At 42.4% G+C, this 17,432-nt stretch overlaps 3 protein-coding genes across 4 annotated transcripts in view; all 3 read right to left on the reverse strand.

Annotated features, from left to right (window-relative positions):
- The window catches only part of aqp8a.2 (aquaporin 8a, tandem duplicate 2), a 2,549-nt gene extending 1,719 nt beyond the window's left edge, over positions 1–830 (reverse strand). The window contains exons 1-2 of the mRNA XM_056577170.1: positions 443–830; positions 19–145 (exon numbers count right to left, since the gene is read on the reverse strand). Coding sequence (XP_056433145.1) covers positions 19–145; positions 443–702 — 387 coding nt within the window. The 5' untranslated portion in view covers positions 703–830. The remainder of the gene's footprint in view (positions 1–18; positions 146–442) is intronic.
- Positions 831–1,928: 1,098 nt separating this feature from the next.
- On the reverse strand, positions 1,929–5,464 carry LOC130371398 (aquaporin-8-like). The gene is given in 6 exon segments (XM_056577171.1): positions 1,929–2,232; positions 2,909–3,043; positions 3,663–3,877; positions 4,263–4,328; positions 4,330–4,390; positions 4,857–5,464. Coding segments are annotated over 6 exon segments (792 nt in total). The 5' UTR covers positions 5,129–5,464; the 3' UTR covers positions 1,929–2,189.
- Positions 5,465–5,556: 92 nt separating this feature from the next.
- Positions 5,557–13,871, reverse strand: lcmt1 (leucine carboxyl methyltransferase 1). 2 transcript variants are annotated; one of them, XM_056577164.1, is made up of 12 exons: positions 13,638–13,862; positions 13,458–13,557; positions 13,155–13,246; positions 12,775–12,896; positions 12,425–12,501; positions 11,981–12,042; positions 11,770–11,872; positions 8,345–8,465; positions 7,932–8,033; positions 7,461–7,552; positions 6,950–7,047; positions 5,557–6,538 (listed from the first exon to the last, which is right to left on the reverse strand). In XM_056577164.1, exons 1-12 carry the CDS (start codon positions 13,756–13,758, stop codon positions 6,516–6,518), a joined length of 1,113 nt encoding a protein of 370 aa, XP_056433139.1. In that variant the 5' UTR covers positions 13,759–13,862; the 3' UTR covers positions 5,557–6,515. The 2 variants fall into 2 exon arrangements, with proteins under 2 accessions (XP_056433139.1, XP_056433140.1); XM_056577165.1 differs by having other exon boundaries at positions 13,458–13,871.
- Between the last annotated feature and the right edge of the window lie 3,561 nt (positions 13,872–17,432).

The raw sequence follows: 17,432 nt of genomic DNA on the forward strand, positions 1-17,432 counted from the left end.
AAATGCTTGGAGGCCGACCTTTGACATGCCGGCTCCTAGTACTCCTCCAATCAGCTGACTGGCGAGGTAGGGGCCGACCATCACCAGCTCCATGCCTCCACACAGGTAGATGGCGATGGTGAATGGAGGGTTGAAGTGAGAGCCACTGGAAGAGATATAGCACAGAAATGTCAGCGGACACGAGGAGGACTGTACTTAAATAGATACATATGGCTTAACAGGACTGGGATTTTTTTTATAAATGAAATGAAATGAAATAAAATTAGGTTAAATTAAATTAAATTAAACTCAACTCAATTAAATTAAGTTCCATTGCATTCCATTCTAGTTCATTCTATTCACCCTTGCTGCACTTGTATCCAGTTGCCTTAGAAACCGGCAACGCGTCTTGCAACTCAAACAGTGGCTCCAGGATGAAGCTATGATTAAAACCTTTAATCACCTGATGTTATCCATGACGGCCACCATGATAGCCACGGCCAGACCGTGCACCAGAGCAGGCTGCAGCCTCCCGGCCGCCGGCACGTTCTCGATGACCGACGTGCAGCCGATGAACACGAAGAACATGGTGCCTATCAGCTCGGCCAGGCACGGCTGGAAGATCTTCTCGTAACGGTTGGGCAATCGGGGGACCGCCACCGCCTTCCCCTTGTCCATCAGGCTGGCCTCCGTGTCCTCCAGCTCCATCTTCATCAGGCCCATGGATTACTGAACTAGTGCTGGTGGCGCTGGTGGTGGGGTGGCTCTGTAGGGATTAAGGGGACCGCTGATGGAGTCCTTCTTCACCTCAGCGGCCTAGCTCGACTCAGCTTGTTTAAGACAGAATGGAGGGCAGAAGAAGCAGAGTTACTCTTATACCCGAGACGGGGATGATTCTACAGCCGGATTGATTATTGTCTCGTAAAACATTAAGGGTTAGTGGAAATAACGGACGAGCTAATGTTTGAACTGGTACCTTGACCAGAGAAGAGGAGGTGTCTTATTGTCTTAACCTTAGCTCTAGTTGAGCTCTCTCAGACGACGAGTTAGGAGTTGCCCTACTTTCCTGAAAGTGTGTCCTGGACTCTATTCAGACTTGATAAGGGTTGAATATGACTCTAATAAATACAGCAGCAGGAGTTTCTGTGTGTCTATGTGTGTCTAAGTATTGTGTGTGTGTGTGTGTGTGTGTGTGTGTGTGTGTGTGTGTGTGTGTGTGTGTGTGTGTGTGTGTGTGTGTGTGTGTGTGTGGTGTGTGAGAGAGAGAGTGAGTGAGTGAGTGAGTGAGTGAGTGAGTGAGTGAGTGAGTGAGTGAGTGAGTGAGTGAATGAGAGTGTGTGTGGGTGAGAGTGTCTGTGGAGTTCAAGGTCAGGTCAGTACTATGATATTAACCAGGGCAATAATGTTGGCAATATGGACAATTCCTCTTCAGCACAATCATCATAATTATCATCAATGCATGGAAAAAATCTTGGATCTTGGATCGTCATCGCAGAATTGGCAGAATGTCTGTGCATAATGTAGGCGGAAAAGTACACTTTATCTTTAAATCGTCACTTTATATTCCATACAACTTAAGTGAGGCCTATATTTGGAAGCCAACTGAATATATCTCAAGTTAGCCATATAGAGTATCCACTTGACAAATTAGGCATTTTTACCTAAATAACACTTGGTTAACGACGCAAAACACCCAGTATGACATTCTGGCCATTTAACCATATCAATTCAAATCTTATTGTTTTTTGTTGTTGCAACAGTTTTATGATTATGTGTTGTGTTTCTAAGAACAACCCTATATCTGCCATATAAAAAAACACACTAGGTTTTGGACTTCGCCCCAAAAAATAAACACTATTATAAACTGTTATAAACACATTGTAGATATTGATCAACCATAGAAGGTTGATTGTCTGTATCAAAGTAGGCGCCTCCAATGTAGCGTACATTTTTGTTGCAACTTTATTCACCTCCAGACTTTCAATACATTGTACAACTCCTATATGATGATTATCAACACATGAATAAACTAAATACTTAAAATGCATGGTTTATGAATGGGTTTTGAATCCAAAAATGTAACATACATTGGACAAAAATAAATGTATGTAGCTGCTCCTGAGAAAACAGAGTTGACCCACAAGTTCTTGGTTGTTTTGGTCTGACATCAACATGGCAGTGCTGCCGGTGATCCGTCGACGTAAGATGTTTTATTTCAGTAAGACACGCGTCGTCTGGTCCCCAAACAACAGCCTGCATGGGGCAGATGTAGGTCAATGGGTTGCTCGTGTGTTGTGTTTCATTGGAGCGTGCACAGTTATATGAAGAGAAATATAAAATAAAACCAATACGAATATTTAGTGTTTTGTGTATTTGGTCATACTATAAAACACAAAAACAGGCAAGCACAGGTAGTTAACAAGGTATTCTTATTTTGATCCATATTCTATTATATTGCTGACCCGCCAACCATGCAGTGAAAATAAAATTGTACTATGATGCAGGTTAGCCTCGAACAGCCAATCTCGGAATCACTCCACCGATTATTTTAGCATTGCACGGTGACGGATTGCACCACTGGACCCTTACGTCAGGTGCACGATGATAAGATTAACCATTATAAAAAGCATATGCAGGTATTTCAGGTCAACGTTATATCCAACCAGGATTTATAGCCCAAATCTATTGACTATTTAACAGTGCGTTTCGATGTAATACAACCTTTGGAACCAAAAATTTAGTTTTTTCACAGTGAAACAAATCACACACTGTGACAAGTAACATTTCAGCATCCTGTAGGTGACATTCACTGCAAACGTGTGTTTAAATATAAAAACAACCTGTGGAAGAAACCAATAGACTGAACTTAATACTTCTAATAATAATGAAAATACAATGATATGATATAATAGCAGTGAGGAGCACACACCGAACAAAGGTGACAGTGAGAAGGGCCCCACAGAGGGGCCCCACCCAGTAGATCCAGTGATAGTTCCAGTAGTTGGCCACCACCGCTGGGCCGAAGGCTCGGGCTGGGTTCATACAGGCCCCGGACACGGCCCCTCTGAAACACACACAGCCAACGTTACACCTTGTGGCCCCCGGCCCCATCCAGCCAGGGTTTAGTACCAAGATGGCCCATAGCAGCATTATGAGTAGGACCCCTGCTGCATTGACCATAAGCCACTCTTGGGGAGTAAGGCCCATAGCAGCATTAGTATGACCCCTGCTGCATTGACCATAAGCCACTCTTGGGGAGTAAGGCCCATAGCAGCATTAGTATGACCCCTGCTGCATTGACCATAAGCCACTCTTGTGGAGTGGTATAGATTAATAACATGCAGGCAATGGACTCTGGTTATCTATCTTCCACAGTTTAAACTCCTTTTGACTTCCTGGTCTATAACAAAGAGATCATAAAAGTTGCGGGGCATCGTGTGGGCAGGGCAGGGCAGGGAGTTTGCGAACTAGGTGAAAAGTTCAAAGGTTCGTAACCTCAATCAATGGAAGCCTACCAGCAGTTGGCCTCTTTGCCGTTATAGCCCAGCTCCGACCTGCTCCTTAATGTCAGGTACCTAAGCTAACACTTGATCGAGACACTCCTCAATCCACACTCATGTAGGCAGACAACTCAAACCAAGAACATCAGCTCCCGGCCGTAGGAGCGATAGGTGGCAGTTTACCCGGCGAGGACGCAGGAGCTGAGGGTGAGGCCGATGCAGAGCGGAGCCATCTGGCTGCGGGTGCGAGCGTTGGCGACCCCCAGGCACACCACCGAGGTCAGGAACAGGGTCACCACCGTCTCCGCCACCGCGGCCCCGGCTGCCTGGGCGGGGAGCTGAACGGCGGTGAAGGCCCCGCCGAACGCAGCGTTGAACAGGGCAGCGGGGTACACCGCCTGGAGAGAATAGGGAGGACTGGTCTGAGCTGGGACACCCCAGCACCGAGAGGAGTGTCCACCCCATGTACGGGTACTTCTGTCTGAAGTACACTTTTGAAACAAACGCAAATCATATATAATCTATTTGTATAATCATTGTTTATTTTAGTTTATTTGTCTTTCGTGGGAAGATGTTACGATTTAAAACCCTGTAACCTTTTGATCGTAAACTGTATTTTGTTCAAAATGAAAGATAATTCTAATAACCTTCATCCATATTATGACTTTGTTTTTTTGATACTTTAATTTGAGACAGCCGATGCAACGTTTAATGTTCATAAAATAAGTAATAGAGTCGTCCTGGTGACACTTCACGCAAATCAGAATCATTATTGTCTCTTACCTTGGCCAGACCGGCGCCTATCATCCCCCCCAACGTCTGGACTACCATGTACGGGCCCAGCAGGGGGGAGCTCCATGCCTCCACACAGGTACAAGCTCAGAGACACAGCTGGATTGAAGTGACCACCACTGGAACAACAACACCAGCAACAGTGGATTATGGAGAATATTTAACTTCACCAGAATTGCCGTGCACATTCGTTATTCATGGTCATCTTTATATTCACTAACTTGATCCACCCACTTTCCTAGTGTTTACACTGAATCACTGAGCCGAAGCACCAGGCTGCCCTTGCATGAACTACTACACACTGAAACCTCAGTGATGTTATTATTTTTTGTTGCAGTTCTTTAAAGTTAAATTCATTTAATAATTAACCATGTGAAGAAATTCAAGAGGGCTTGATAAATAGAAAGCCTAACGATAACGATAGCATCGCGATATGATACACATACAGTAAATAACAATACGTTATCTTCCTATTTCAATCGCAAATATAATGGAAAGAAAAGTCAAAACAAAACACTGACAGGTTTCACCTCATTCCAGATCAACATTCACACTTCCCAAAGGAAAACTCCACCTGCTGCCTACCTGATCTCCCCCAGGACAGTGATGAGCACCCCCAGCGCCAGGCCATGGGCGAGCGCCGGCTGGACCACACCCTCCACCCCCTGGTTCCCGATCACAGACACACAGCCGACAAAGACAAACAGGGTGGTCCCAAACAGCTCGGCCAGGCAGGGCTGCAGGTAGCGCCCGAACACCACGTGTACTCCGTTCTGAGCGGGGGCCTTCTCTCCTCCTTCGACCCCATCAGCCACATTAAAGATCTCTAGCCTGGACTCAGTCACTGAAGAAAACATCTCTGGCGGGCTCTGTGGAAGATGGTGTGGGTTTCCCGGTTTCTCCTGGCTCTATGTGGAAGTGGAAGCGGTGCTGAGGTGTCGGGAGGTGATGCGAGGAGGGGGTGCGTGTGTGCGTTGGTGGTGTGGTGGGATTGTTTGTCTGATGGAGAAAAGGTCCATGGACATCCCCTTGCTTTCTCTTCTGGTTTGTTTTTGTCAGTCTGATGCCGTCCCCCAGGAATACGATGAGTCTATAAAATGGGCTTTTAATGATGTGTATGCGCTTCCTCCTTTCTGCAAAACCATTCATTGTTTTCTGTTGAAAGTTGAAAGAAACTGACATATAATGCCTTGCAAGAAGTATTAGTAAGAAATATATTTTTGTTTTACTTAACAAAAATGGTAGAAAATTGGAACAAAAAAATGTGAATCGCACATATGTCCACATTTTGAGCATTTATTTCAAAGTAAATCCTTCAGATCCTCCTAAAGTGTAAAGGCCAGTTCATCAGCAGTTGCATTTACGCCTGAATAAAATATAATATGAATAAAATGAATAAGTCAAATTAAACTAATCCCACTAGGCAAACAGCAGTTGGCCGGTGGTTAGCCATGCTTGCTTGGCATGGAGGAACATTTCAGTCTGTCTGAGGGGGTTGACTGAACGAGCAAGAGAGAGCGAGAGCGAGAGAGAGAGAGGGACTACGGTGCCTGTGTGAAGACAGATGCTTATATCACTGAACATGTAAGACCTGAAGATGGTTACAGCCAACGACGGCACTAAGCCTGGCCAATTAACACAAAAAATAAGTTTTATTCAACAGCCAAGGGTGGTCAAGATTAGGTTTTTGTTCGGAAAATCGGTAAGTCATAAACCAGACTCTCTTGAGTTTCCACATTCCAAATTTTCCATATCGGCAAACATTCAAGAAGTTGCCTTTTAATGACAAACTACAAGCAAAGAACAGGTTGATCGTCCAATCAATCAATAAATACTCAATGGCACAAACAATTCTAATAAGACGCTGTAAATCGATTAAAACAGCCTCAATTCTTCAATGTGATACACAACACCAAAAGAGAGAAAAGTATATGAGAACAGTGGTAGAAGAAGTAGTAGGAGAAGAAGAAGTAGTAGGAGGGTGGGGAAGAGAGAGCGAGAGAGCGAGAGCGAGAGAGAGAGAATATGGCAGGAAGTGCTCGATATCTTCCCATATTTGTCTCGTATCTCGTAGGTCAAACCGCCGTTCCGCTGAGATCGATGCTCTGTCCATTTTATTAATCTTCTAACTGAATAGCAGAAGGCTGGGTCTGCACATGCACATCCTCTGTCTGGCTGTCCTGGCACGATTTGGGTTACCATGGTTACCACAAGGGGTCGAGCAGGGTAGCTGGGAACTTCACGTCAAAAGGAGAGTTGGGAAAGACCTGAGGAATTAAAAAGACCATAAGACAATGAAACAACATTCTGTTACTACGGTATTTTAGCGGTTTGGCTGTTTGACTCGACAGCTGGGTTTGAATCCCAATGTCTGGAACTCTTCTACCTGTAGGCCTCCTTTAGCAAGACACAAACTCCTTAATGACACGTTTCGCTGTACAACAATTTCCAAAGGGTCAAACATGGATCAATAAAATATACATCCTCATTCTAAAGCAGAGAAAGGAGGGCCTTGGTTTTGATTCAAACAAAACATACTTTTATTGTGGGTCAGGATCACCTTACCTAACGACCAACAGCCCAGGTTGTGCTAGGGGTTAGCAACCGTTAGCTTAATGGCTCGCTTCATTTAATGAGCCTCATTTATGAAGAGCCACGTTACAAAACACCACTCTCACCGAGTCTTAGTTTGTCCTTGTTGGCCCAGCAGATGCAGTAGTGTTGAAGAAGCTGCTGCAACAGCTCTTTCTCATCCAGGAACTCCAGACTCTCAATTCTAGCAGGGAATTGCACAGGCAATAAATGCATTTGTTCTTTTTACGATTGCACAATAAACCAATTTGGACTTTTAGAATATTAACTAACTTTATACAGTTATACGTTTTACAAGGTTAACCCTGGTATTAGCTTTTAGCTGATGTCTTAACCTGATGCTACTATCATTAAGGGTTCAATGGTCACAGCGCCGGCCAGGAGACAGCCAGGTTATGTAGGGACAGGGCATGTGAGGTAATAACTCCACTAATACCAGGTTAACCCTGGTATTAGCTTTTAGCTGATGTCTTAACCTGTTGCTACTATCATTAAGGGTTCAATGGTCACAGCGCCGGCCAGGAGACAGCCAGGTTATGTAGGGACAGGGAATGTGAGGTAATAACTCCACCCACCCAGCCACCCACCCACACACACCTGGCCAGGTCGTCCTGAGGAAGGAGGCCGTACACCGTCATCATGTCCAGGGCGTCAGCGTGCTCCCAACCAGTCTGCAGGAATCTCTCTTTCTGAAGAAACGCACACGCACACAGCATGGAGAAAACACACAAACACATACACAAAGGGCCCCCACACACACACACAAACAAAGCATGGAAACACACACACACACACACACACACACACACACACACACACACACACACACACACACACACACACACACACACACACACACACACACACACACACACACACACACACACACACACACACACACACGTTTAGAGTACAAAAGTCGGACCACACGCAGCTCTGCGTGAATTCACTAACTCAAGATCAGGAAAATGGCTGATATCAACAAATTCCAGTGTTCATTGACGTGCGTCTGCAAGTGTCCTATTATGACCTGTCTTGCGCCGCGTGTGTGAGTGTGTGTGTGTGTACCTGAGAGTCCAGGGACCTGCAGGCCTCCACACCTGCCAGGTTACACTGGCGCCGCCTCAGGTTCTCGATCATCACCTGACCGAAGCGGTCCACCATGTTGGCCTATGGGGGAGGAACACAACAGAGGAGCGTTTCTCCTGCTATAAACCACCTGCCATGACTTCATAGACATGATCAGGTTTACCATTAATAATAATAAATAGAACAATTCATTGTTGGCTCCCTTGATATGCATAAAAAGTTGACCGGTACAAACCTGTCCACGCATACGAGTAAATGATCCCTAGATGTGATGGTTTTATGGGGGCTTGTGTCAATCGTATCTCAATCTAAACCCAATCGGATGGGACTTTTTATGCCGTTTATGTCCGTCCCTATCAGTGGCGGGCAGCTTTTGTTTGTCCCCAGCTCACCTGTTCGTAGTTGATGAACATGGCCGTGTGGAACGTCTCGGCAGCCCAGTGCAGCAATTTGGAGGACTGGACGGGGTTCATGTAGACCAGCACACACTCTGACAGCAGCAAGGTGGGAAGCCTTGGGGTAGGTGGGGGGGTACAGAGGAAAATAAATTTGACTAAAGCATGCAAAATGACAATAAGGGTACTATTGTGCTATTCTGTCTTTATCTGTATTCACTGCAAGTAGATTTAAAGCAACAATCAGCAATTTTGCACACTGCACTTTGTTTTGATTCAATTGTGTTTTGAGCGAGTCTCATGGTTCTCATGTATTCATTTGACTGGCCTACTGGTTTGCTGTGTTGCAATTTAAATGAACAGGTGTGTCAACTAAACTCACTTCAAAACTGTTTTCGCTCCAATCCTCCTGATTACAGCAGGCCTTTCTGCGTCCAGAGAGGCTAATCACTTTGACAAGCACACGATTCAACCGAGCACTAGCTGTCACGGCTGTGAGGTCTTGCCGTATGTAAAAGCCTTAAGGGCTTGTTCTTCTAAAGGCCACTAGAGGATTGAAAAAAGAGTCCAAGTATAAACAAGTCAACGGAGGGGAAAGAAAACATATCTGTCACTTATTTATACTCCATTAGTACCACAGCCTCTAAACACAAGAGGTTGTGTACACGATGGATGACGCAGTCTCTCTGGTGGGTTTCCTCTAACCTAAGGCTCTGCCCAGTCGGCCCTTAGTCACACTTAGACCTAACAAGCACCACCACTATCCACCGAACATTCAAAGTTTTTAGGCAGAACGCAAACTACGGGTTTAACCAAAGCGGCTATTCAGAACCGGTAGGGTGTATTCACCGTCACTACGTTCACGTTCTTCATGAAAACCTTACAAATAAAACTTTAAATCTTTTTTCTTTGTGCTCCTCTGAAATTATATGTTTTTGTTTCCCTTCAATAAATAAATACACAAGCATGTAACCAATCTTCGTGCAAATGGGCAGAGGAAGTAGACGAAACAGAGACACAGAAATTGAAGCCTGGGTTGCAGGGAGGAGTTGGTTTCCGTGCTGCCACAGGGGGGTTTTGTGAAACACACAATGCCATGCGAGAGCGGCCACGAAAACAACAAGAACATTAAAGAAGAAGGGAAACCAGGAAGTTCAACGTATGGGTTTTCTGCGACCTGTAAGTCCCTGCCACAGAGCCTAGGGACACCCTCTTCCAGATCACATGTCCTCAGCGCGCTACCCTCAGCGCACTACTCACTATAACTGAGAAGGCGCCCTCATCCCAAAGCGGGATGCAGGAAACATAGAGATGAATTTACTACCTTTTACTACCGCCACAATATTTTTTACTACCAACACGGGGCGGGGGGTATGCAAAGCCCCACTTGTTCATAAATGTGACACTGCAGCGATCCCTGTAGCCCGAGTGCTGCTGCTGCTAGCACCGCAAAACAACAAAATAGAGCTGCTCCCCCTTCGCACGAAGCAGCTGCTGGTGAAAATTCAAAGCGTTTTGTGATTTAATCGCTTTAATGCCGTTCCATGTCACATTCATCGTTTTTTTGCACAACGAGCAAAAAGCTTCTCGGTCATTGCCCATCACGGGCTTCAGCCAGTCTTTAAATGTCGGGTCGTCAACCCACGTTTGTGTAAACTTTTACCCATTCTCTCATAGAGCTAGAAACTCAGCCTTACAGAACTCTGAGGGGAAAAGGCGGAAAATGTATACTGTATTTTTTGGGCTAGATGAAGTTAAAACATGTGAACACAAATATTAAGCAAAAAATTGAAACTCATTTTATATTGAGGTGGTGGTGAAAAATGTACTACCAAGTCAAATTGCGTTTGTTAACTTTTACTACCTTTCAAGTGCCTTCATTTATTATTTTATGTTTTACTACCTTTTACTACCGCGCGGACACCATGATTTGGCTACATCTCATGATTGAGGGGCATCCGCCTGACTTGCCTTTGGGTAGATAACAGACACTGGGTGATCAAACACACAACCTACGAGTCAGACACTCTAACCACTAGACCAGGGGTCAGCGTGCCTAGGGGCAGCATTATCATTGGCACACTTAAAAGAAAATATATATATATATTTTTTATTATTAAAAAAATGTCACAGCACAATGCGGCAGCATGATCATTACTACAGATTTTTTTTTTGCACTTTATTCTGTTTTGGGCATTTCCTCCCAGTGCAAATATGTTTAAATAAGTTACACTAATTAGTGTTCTGAAACGGGATCAATTAATAGTTTTTGAACCTAGGTTGTGTATAATAGAGAAGAAAATTTTAAAATATTGTTGCAAGTGGCCTGTATGCATCGCCTTCACATGGTTTTACAAAGCTGTACATTTCTTAAAGATATTGATGTGGATGGTTCCAGCATTCTCATATGTTCTCGTTTTTGACATCTCTCACAGTGCAAATATGTTTTTTAATGAGATTCTGAAAATGGTGTTTTAAGATGGGACATATGTAATTATAATTCGTAAACCCTTGTTTTAAATATAACCAAAAAAATATTTAAAATGTTGATGCATGATTGTGGACTATACGGAAATAGTACAATTCCAGGTCTCCCAAAAGTTTTTGGTCCCTGTGTCATAATTCAGCTTAATTTTATATATATTGTTGCTTAAGGCACACCCATTAACGAGAAAATGTCAAACTGTCACTGCATGTTGAAAAGGTTGCTGACCCCTGCACTAGACTATCCTGCAACATCCGACCAAAAACATGACAAACATTAATTTATCTCTCAATGCACCCGCATCATAGGTTAACCACTCAAACACACTGCAACTACTAGGAAATAGGCTAAACAGGTTTGTGTCCTTTGAGGTATGCGGTCATTTGGTGTAATTATCATACTGATATGAATTAAAAACTTGCAGGACATTTTTCCCCTCCCACATAATACAAAATAATAAACTTCATACACCGGATTAGTCCAACTACACCTGCCATTACTTGGTGTATTACATCATAGAAATAATCAGATATTAAAGTTCAATAAGGCCAAGTCATAATAATATATTAACCCCTCATTCTTGGTCCCTTGATAAAGCATTGAAGGTGTAATAGTTGTTGTCAAATAGATACCGATATATACATCAGAAAGCTGAACAGCTTATGAATTTCAACCATGGAATATAATGACGCCACTAAACTAGGGGGGGCAGTTGAGTCTGTGTTGTTCAAGAAGTTTCTCCAGGGACCTTAAACTAGCACCATTTCATGTTTTTTTTTACATTGAAATGTCTAGCAGTGCTAGTATTTCTTTGGAAATATATTAATCGTTGTTTGTTTTAGGATCACAAACACAATTTAATCAAAACAATGTGGGTGAACAAGATCTGCTGATTGAGCTTTAACTTTCATAACATATCGTCTCCTTTTTTACATACTCTGGGTTGAGTTGAAACCTCCTCAGTTTCTCGTCCAAGGTGACGACATCCCGAAGGTCCAGGCCGATGATGCAGTAGCGATCCGAGTCTAGACTGTGACCATCTGAAAAGACCATATCCGTATATGGTCATTATAAATAAAGAAAAGTAAGAAGAATTTGTTTTGATGAAAGCAACGACAAGCACGTGTGTTTTTGTGTGTGTCACCCACCCAGCAGTAGGGAGTCTGAGCTGTGCGTCTCGATGAGGGGTTTGGAAAGAGGCAGCTTTGTTCTAACACAGAGGGAAAAGAGAACAGGTCAAATACACAGCCTACCACATAATAACACGACATTTACACATTGAGCTGAAAAACATTCATGCAATGACTAGACAAACATGCACACCTTTAATCTAGCATTTATTTATTCATCCATGAAGGACTTGTTGAAAGGATTGTTTACAGCTTATTTATGTTTCACAGTGAATGTTTTATCCAGAAGATACACTTATATGCTTGGCAACCAGGCATTTTTATGATAGCTATTTGTCCAATTTGGTACAGGGACATGGCTTTTTTTTTAATTATTCGGTTCTGTATCCCCCAACACGTTAACGCTGAATAGCTCTGCAAGGAACTGGAAATGTAAAATGATACAAAGAGTGATCGGCTTACTTTATATTGTGTATTTTCCTGGCGACCACAGTTGGGAAGTCGACTTCAAAATACTTTTTAGGCATGAGGTTTTCATCCTGTCAAATAAAAAAACACACACACACACACACAGTTAGATTATAATTAACATATTTTCAACACACTATGGTACAGCACATTTAAGTACAATTTGTAAGCTATTTACAACCAAGTCAATAAGTCACTAAGTAAGACACTTTAATCAAAAGTTATCAACATTGATTATCTTGCTCAAGGATGTCTACAGATAGTCTGCGGATATCGGGGTTCGAACCATTAACCTTTCTGCTTAGAGACAAACAGCCCTAATCACCACCTCTCACTCCCTGTACCTTTAACCTCCAGAAGGTTGTGTCTAGCCCAGCACCAAGGTTGATGATCTGACAGTTGCAGTCTGTTTTCCTGACAAACTTGTCTAGGAGATTGTTCACTCCTCGGACGCGGGCGTAGTAACCTAGGAGACAAGGTCAGGTAGAAGCGGTTGATTGGCTGCTCCAAAACACAGTTAAACACCACTACAAAACTACTCACTCAAACGCTTACACTTAAAGGCATCCTTTAAACACCCCTGTCAATAGCTTCATTACAAACCAGAAGCAATAATTTAAAGAAAGAGAAAAATATAACAGTAAAGGACTGTTCAAGTTAATATTTGGTACTATGTTTTTGTGCTGTACACAAAAACAATCTGATGTAAAATATTACAACTTGCCTCGGTTGATCTCTGGAGCCTTTCGTTCCCCAACTGATCTGACAAAGTACTGGATATAGGGGTCTTTCCAGTATCCTTTACTGCTTGCAAACCTAGAAAACACAATTAAGGAAACGGAAGATTTAGCATTGATTAATTAAAACAGAAACGTCATACAAGAGTAAAAGCCGCGCAATATGCAAAGATGGATATTTAAGAGGATACTGATGAAAATGACTTTATTTAAAACCGTTCCAGAGGTAGTTCTATATGCTGAGCCGAGTAATCATAGTCCATTTGGTTCTGAAATCATTTAAAATCTACCTTTTGCATGTGGTTGCATCATCACACGTCGCCCTCACTGCTTCATCCGCAGTATCACTGTCCGTGAAGGGCTGTCGGGCTGCCATCAATAAGTCTAAGACTTAGGAATTAACATTAAAATTGTGTGGAGTAGGGTATCCCTGGCACCCACAGAATGCACCTTTCTAACCAGACACCTACTTTGGACAGGTGGTCTTTTAGGACCCGAGACGATAACCGAACACAGCCGATCTAGATCAATATTCTGGCTATGGATAATATGGTCATCAAGCATTGCATGCATTACGTTATTTCTAAACATTTATTAGCATTTATAAATACCCTGCTACTATTGACATCATGCACAACTAGCATAATGCTAGCGCTTGCAACTCTGACAAGCTCCGCCCATTCCGCTTGGGTCGGAAGTTGTACCCATGCTGTCATGTTCCTTCGATGGTCGTGCTGATGAGAAGTGGTGCTTTAGCGCCATCTATCGGCGGTCAGTATACTTTACGGATACATCTCCCCCTAAATACATGGAATATATCAATTAGCCTTCTAGAAACCTGCTTTGCTCCTAAATACATTTTAATTGTAAAACATATGAATGTCTCCAATGTGAATTTGGATGATTACAGATGTAGCCTAATGATTTTGGTTGTTTTGCTTAGAAGACCGCCAACCTGTGGTGGACAGTGTAACTTATTCTGGATTTCAAGAATGAGTTCAACGACATTTTAAGGGGTAGCCTATTCTAATGTGATTATAATGTTGTCTGCTCTAAAATGTGGAGCTGCAGATTGAGGGGTATTGTATAATATAATGCAACAAACAGCTGAGAAGTCGAAAACAATTGATGTTCAAGATAATTATCTTTCTGAGTGAGCATAATCAATGATCTTTGTACATTCGCTGAATGAATGAAGTATAATCCTAATAATCATATATATAAAACACATTTTTATTAATTTAAAAATGTTTATATATATATATATATATATATATATATATATACATATTTATTTTATATATATATACATATTATGAAGATGTCTCTTGAAAACAAATTTCGTGGTGCAAATAAGTTGTTATGAAATATGAAACTCATATTTCATTGAGCATAATCAATGATCTTTGTACGTGCGCAAGTCAGCCTACATAAAGCAAGTGGTCCACAAAAAAGTATAATCATAATAATCATATATATAAAAAGCATTTTTTTTTATTAAAAAATGTTTATATATATATATATATATATATATATATATATATATATATAATATATATATATATATATATTATGAAGATGTCTCTCGAAAAAAAATTCGTGGTGCAAATAAGTTATTTTTTATTAATACACATTTCAAAGATAACGAGGTGTTATATTTGTATTTGTAAATTCTCTCCTATTGGCTAAAATTCATTTTAGAGCTATGAGTAATTCGATATGTATATAACATGTATGTAAGGAAGTAAGATTATATGACTATTAAGTCATTTTCATTGTGCAATGGATTGATTTGCACCAGAGAATATTGAGGAATGTACAGACACACGCACGAACACAGGCACACGCACACACACGACCAGTGTAGACCGACATGTCAGCAGTTTGTCCAGCGGGAGGTACTGGTGGATGGCAGATGATGATGATGCTGCTGCTGCTGCGTGTACTTCCTGCCCCTCATTGAACGCTGTGCTCGAGCAGAGGTGCGCGCTGGTGCTGCTGCTGCGGAGCGTTGGCTCGCCTGGGAAAGTGTTCGACGGATTATCCATCGGGAACGGAGCTAGTACTGTGGTGCTAACGTCAGACTGCAGACGGGACCAGCCATGCAAAGCTGAAAGTGTGGATGTTAGACAGAGCGTCACCGCCGGGGGTTCAACGTATGGCTTTATTAAAAAAAAGTGTTTTGAGGATCATGCCGTCTTCCCAAAAGGGAACTTTTTCTGAAGTCTGAAGGGCTAGCTCCCGAGCTAGCCAAGCTAGCGAACTATTTTTAATTGGCTTGGAGCTCAATGGCACTCGCTTGTTTCTTCGTGTCATAGCGAAAATACTTAAAAGTGTATACACGGGAATAACCGTGCAGCCGAAGTGTCTTTGAAACGTAGACACCACAAAAGGGACCGAAAATGAAGAAACAATTCAATCGAATGAAACAGCTCGCCAATCAAACTGTTGGCAGGCAAGTACCGTTATTTACTCAACCAACCTACTGTACTCACTTCTGTTTATCTGAACGCTGCCACGCACACGTCCCACTACTCATTTACCTTTGTCTCGATGATAGCTTGGTGTGTTTAACATTTCTATATTTAGCTCCATTTTACATTCTATGTAAAAGGGAATGCTTCATTGAACCACACAAACTTTCATCTGCATACAGCGAAGGGGGCATGGTATAATGACACCTTCTTGCCCATTATGTCTTCTAAAATGAACTGCAATCAGAATCGATTGGGCCTGATCACATCTAATAACCGTACACTGTGCAGCTCAAATCACCCAAACACGGTCGCCTATCCCATTTCATAGGTGGGACATTCACTGTAGGCAAACATTTCTCAATGGCTTGTTGTTCTGTGGTAAGTGATTGATAAAACTCAGAGTAGCAGCAGCGATAAGGCACTTTGTTCAGCCTTGACAGCTGTCCCCACTGCTGTTGTGGTATGATATATGTTTAATGGTATTGTATTAATTACTATAACAACAAAAAGTAGTAAATTAGAGGTACAATAACCACGCACTGCAAACTTATACCTAAACATGATTATAGAAATGGTGTGGTTGCCTGTTATGTTTACAAGAAGTGTTATTATGTTGATGTGGTAATATGGGTGAAAACAAAGTGTTAAATGTACTACTGGACTTTTAATGAAAGGGGAATAAAAGGCACGTTGTGTGAATAGGGAGGTGAGACACACACAACGGTGTAATTTCCAGTGTCATCACCCAGGTATGGGATCTGCAAAAAGAAGCCGGTTGGTTACAAACTTAAGAAGCTCGGCATAAGAATGTACCAACAGATCAAAACCATGAACGAGACTTCGGCAACACCAAATCAATCTATTATCGGATTTCTAGTGGTGCAGTGAATTATCTACAAACCAGTATATCAGGAATATGAATTTAATCAGTAGCTGAACAAGTATATCAGGATTTAAAAATAGAAAGAAGAAAATGTAAATGTTGCCAGACACATATGCCAAAACAAGAAGCTGCCCTAGTTTTTAATTCCAGATGATGGCATTTGGGCCTGGGAAAAACACCATCTACCATTGCCATCTACAGGTCGAAGGTACCTGGCTGTGGTAGTTAACTGTGTTGTTTATTTGCATACTATTCAGTGTGAATTTGACTCTATCTGTAGAAGTCGGCTAAGTAAATGAGCCTTGATGTGGCCTCAGCCAAGTCCAGGGTCTGCAGAATTCGAGGACAACTGGAATACTCATCAATTCTTCAACTGCGTCTCAGAGACTCTAAATCAGCATATGACGGCTGAATTCAAATTGCATGTTTGTACTTGGTTAAATGCAGAAAGCAGACGCTTGTACATAAACACAGCGGGATTCTAATGCTGCTTCCACACCAGTGAATAAACAGCAAAACCATCGATATGCATGTCTTCCACACATCAGCAGTGAAAAATGTTGTTGCGTTATTTTTTGTGGCTGGCGACGTGGGGAGCAAGTAGTCCAGGTAATGCCTGTGAAGGCGTCCACAGAAATGTGAATTGTGACGGCCCTTCCTTCTGCCCTCTCAGTTCCTGTGATTGTGCAGAGGCAGAACACCGTGTCCAACACTCAGTCACTCTGAGGAAATCTCTCCTTCTTCTACAAACAGGAAACTGGCTTTCAGCAAAATGCTGAGAGAGAGAGAGAGAGAGAGAGAGAGAGAGAGAGAGAGAGAGAGAGAGAGAGAGAGAGAGAGAGAGAGAGAGAGAGAGAGAGAGAGAGAGAGAGAGAGAGAGAGAGAGAGAGAGAGAGAGAGAGAGA

The sequence above is a fragment of the Gadus chalcogrammus genome, chromosome 18 (assembly GCF_026213295.1).
Source record: "Gadus chalcogrammus isolate NIFS_2021 chromosome 18, NIFS_Gcha_1.0, whole genome shotgun sequence".
Lineage (NCBI taxonomy): Eukaryota > Metazoa > Chordata > Actinopteri > Gadiformes > Gadidae > Gadus > Gadus chalcogrammus.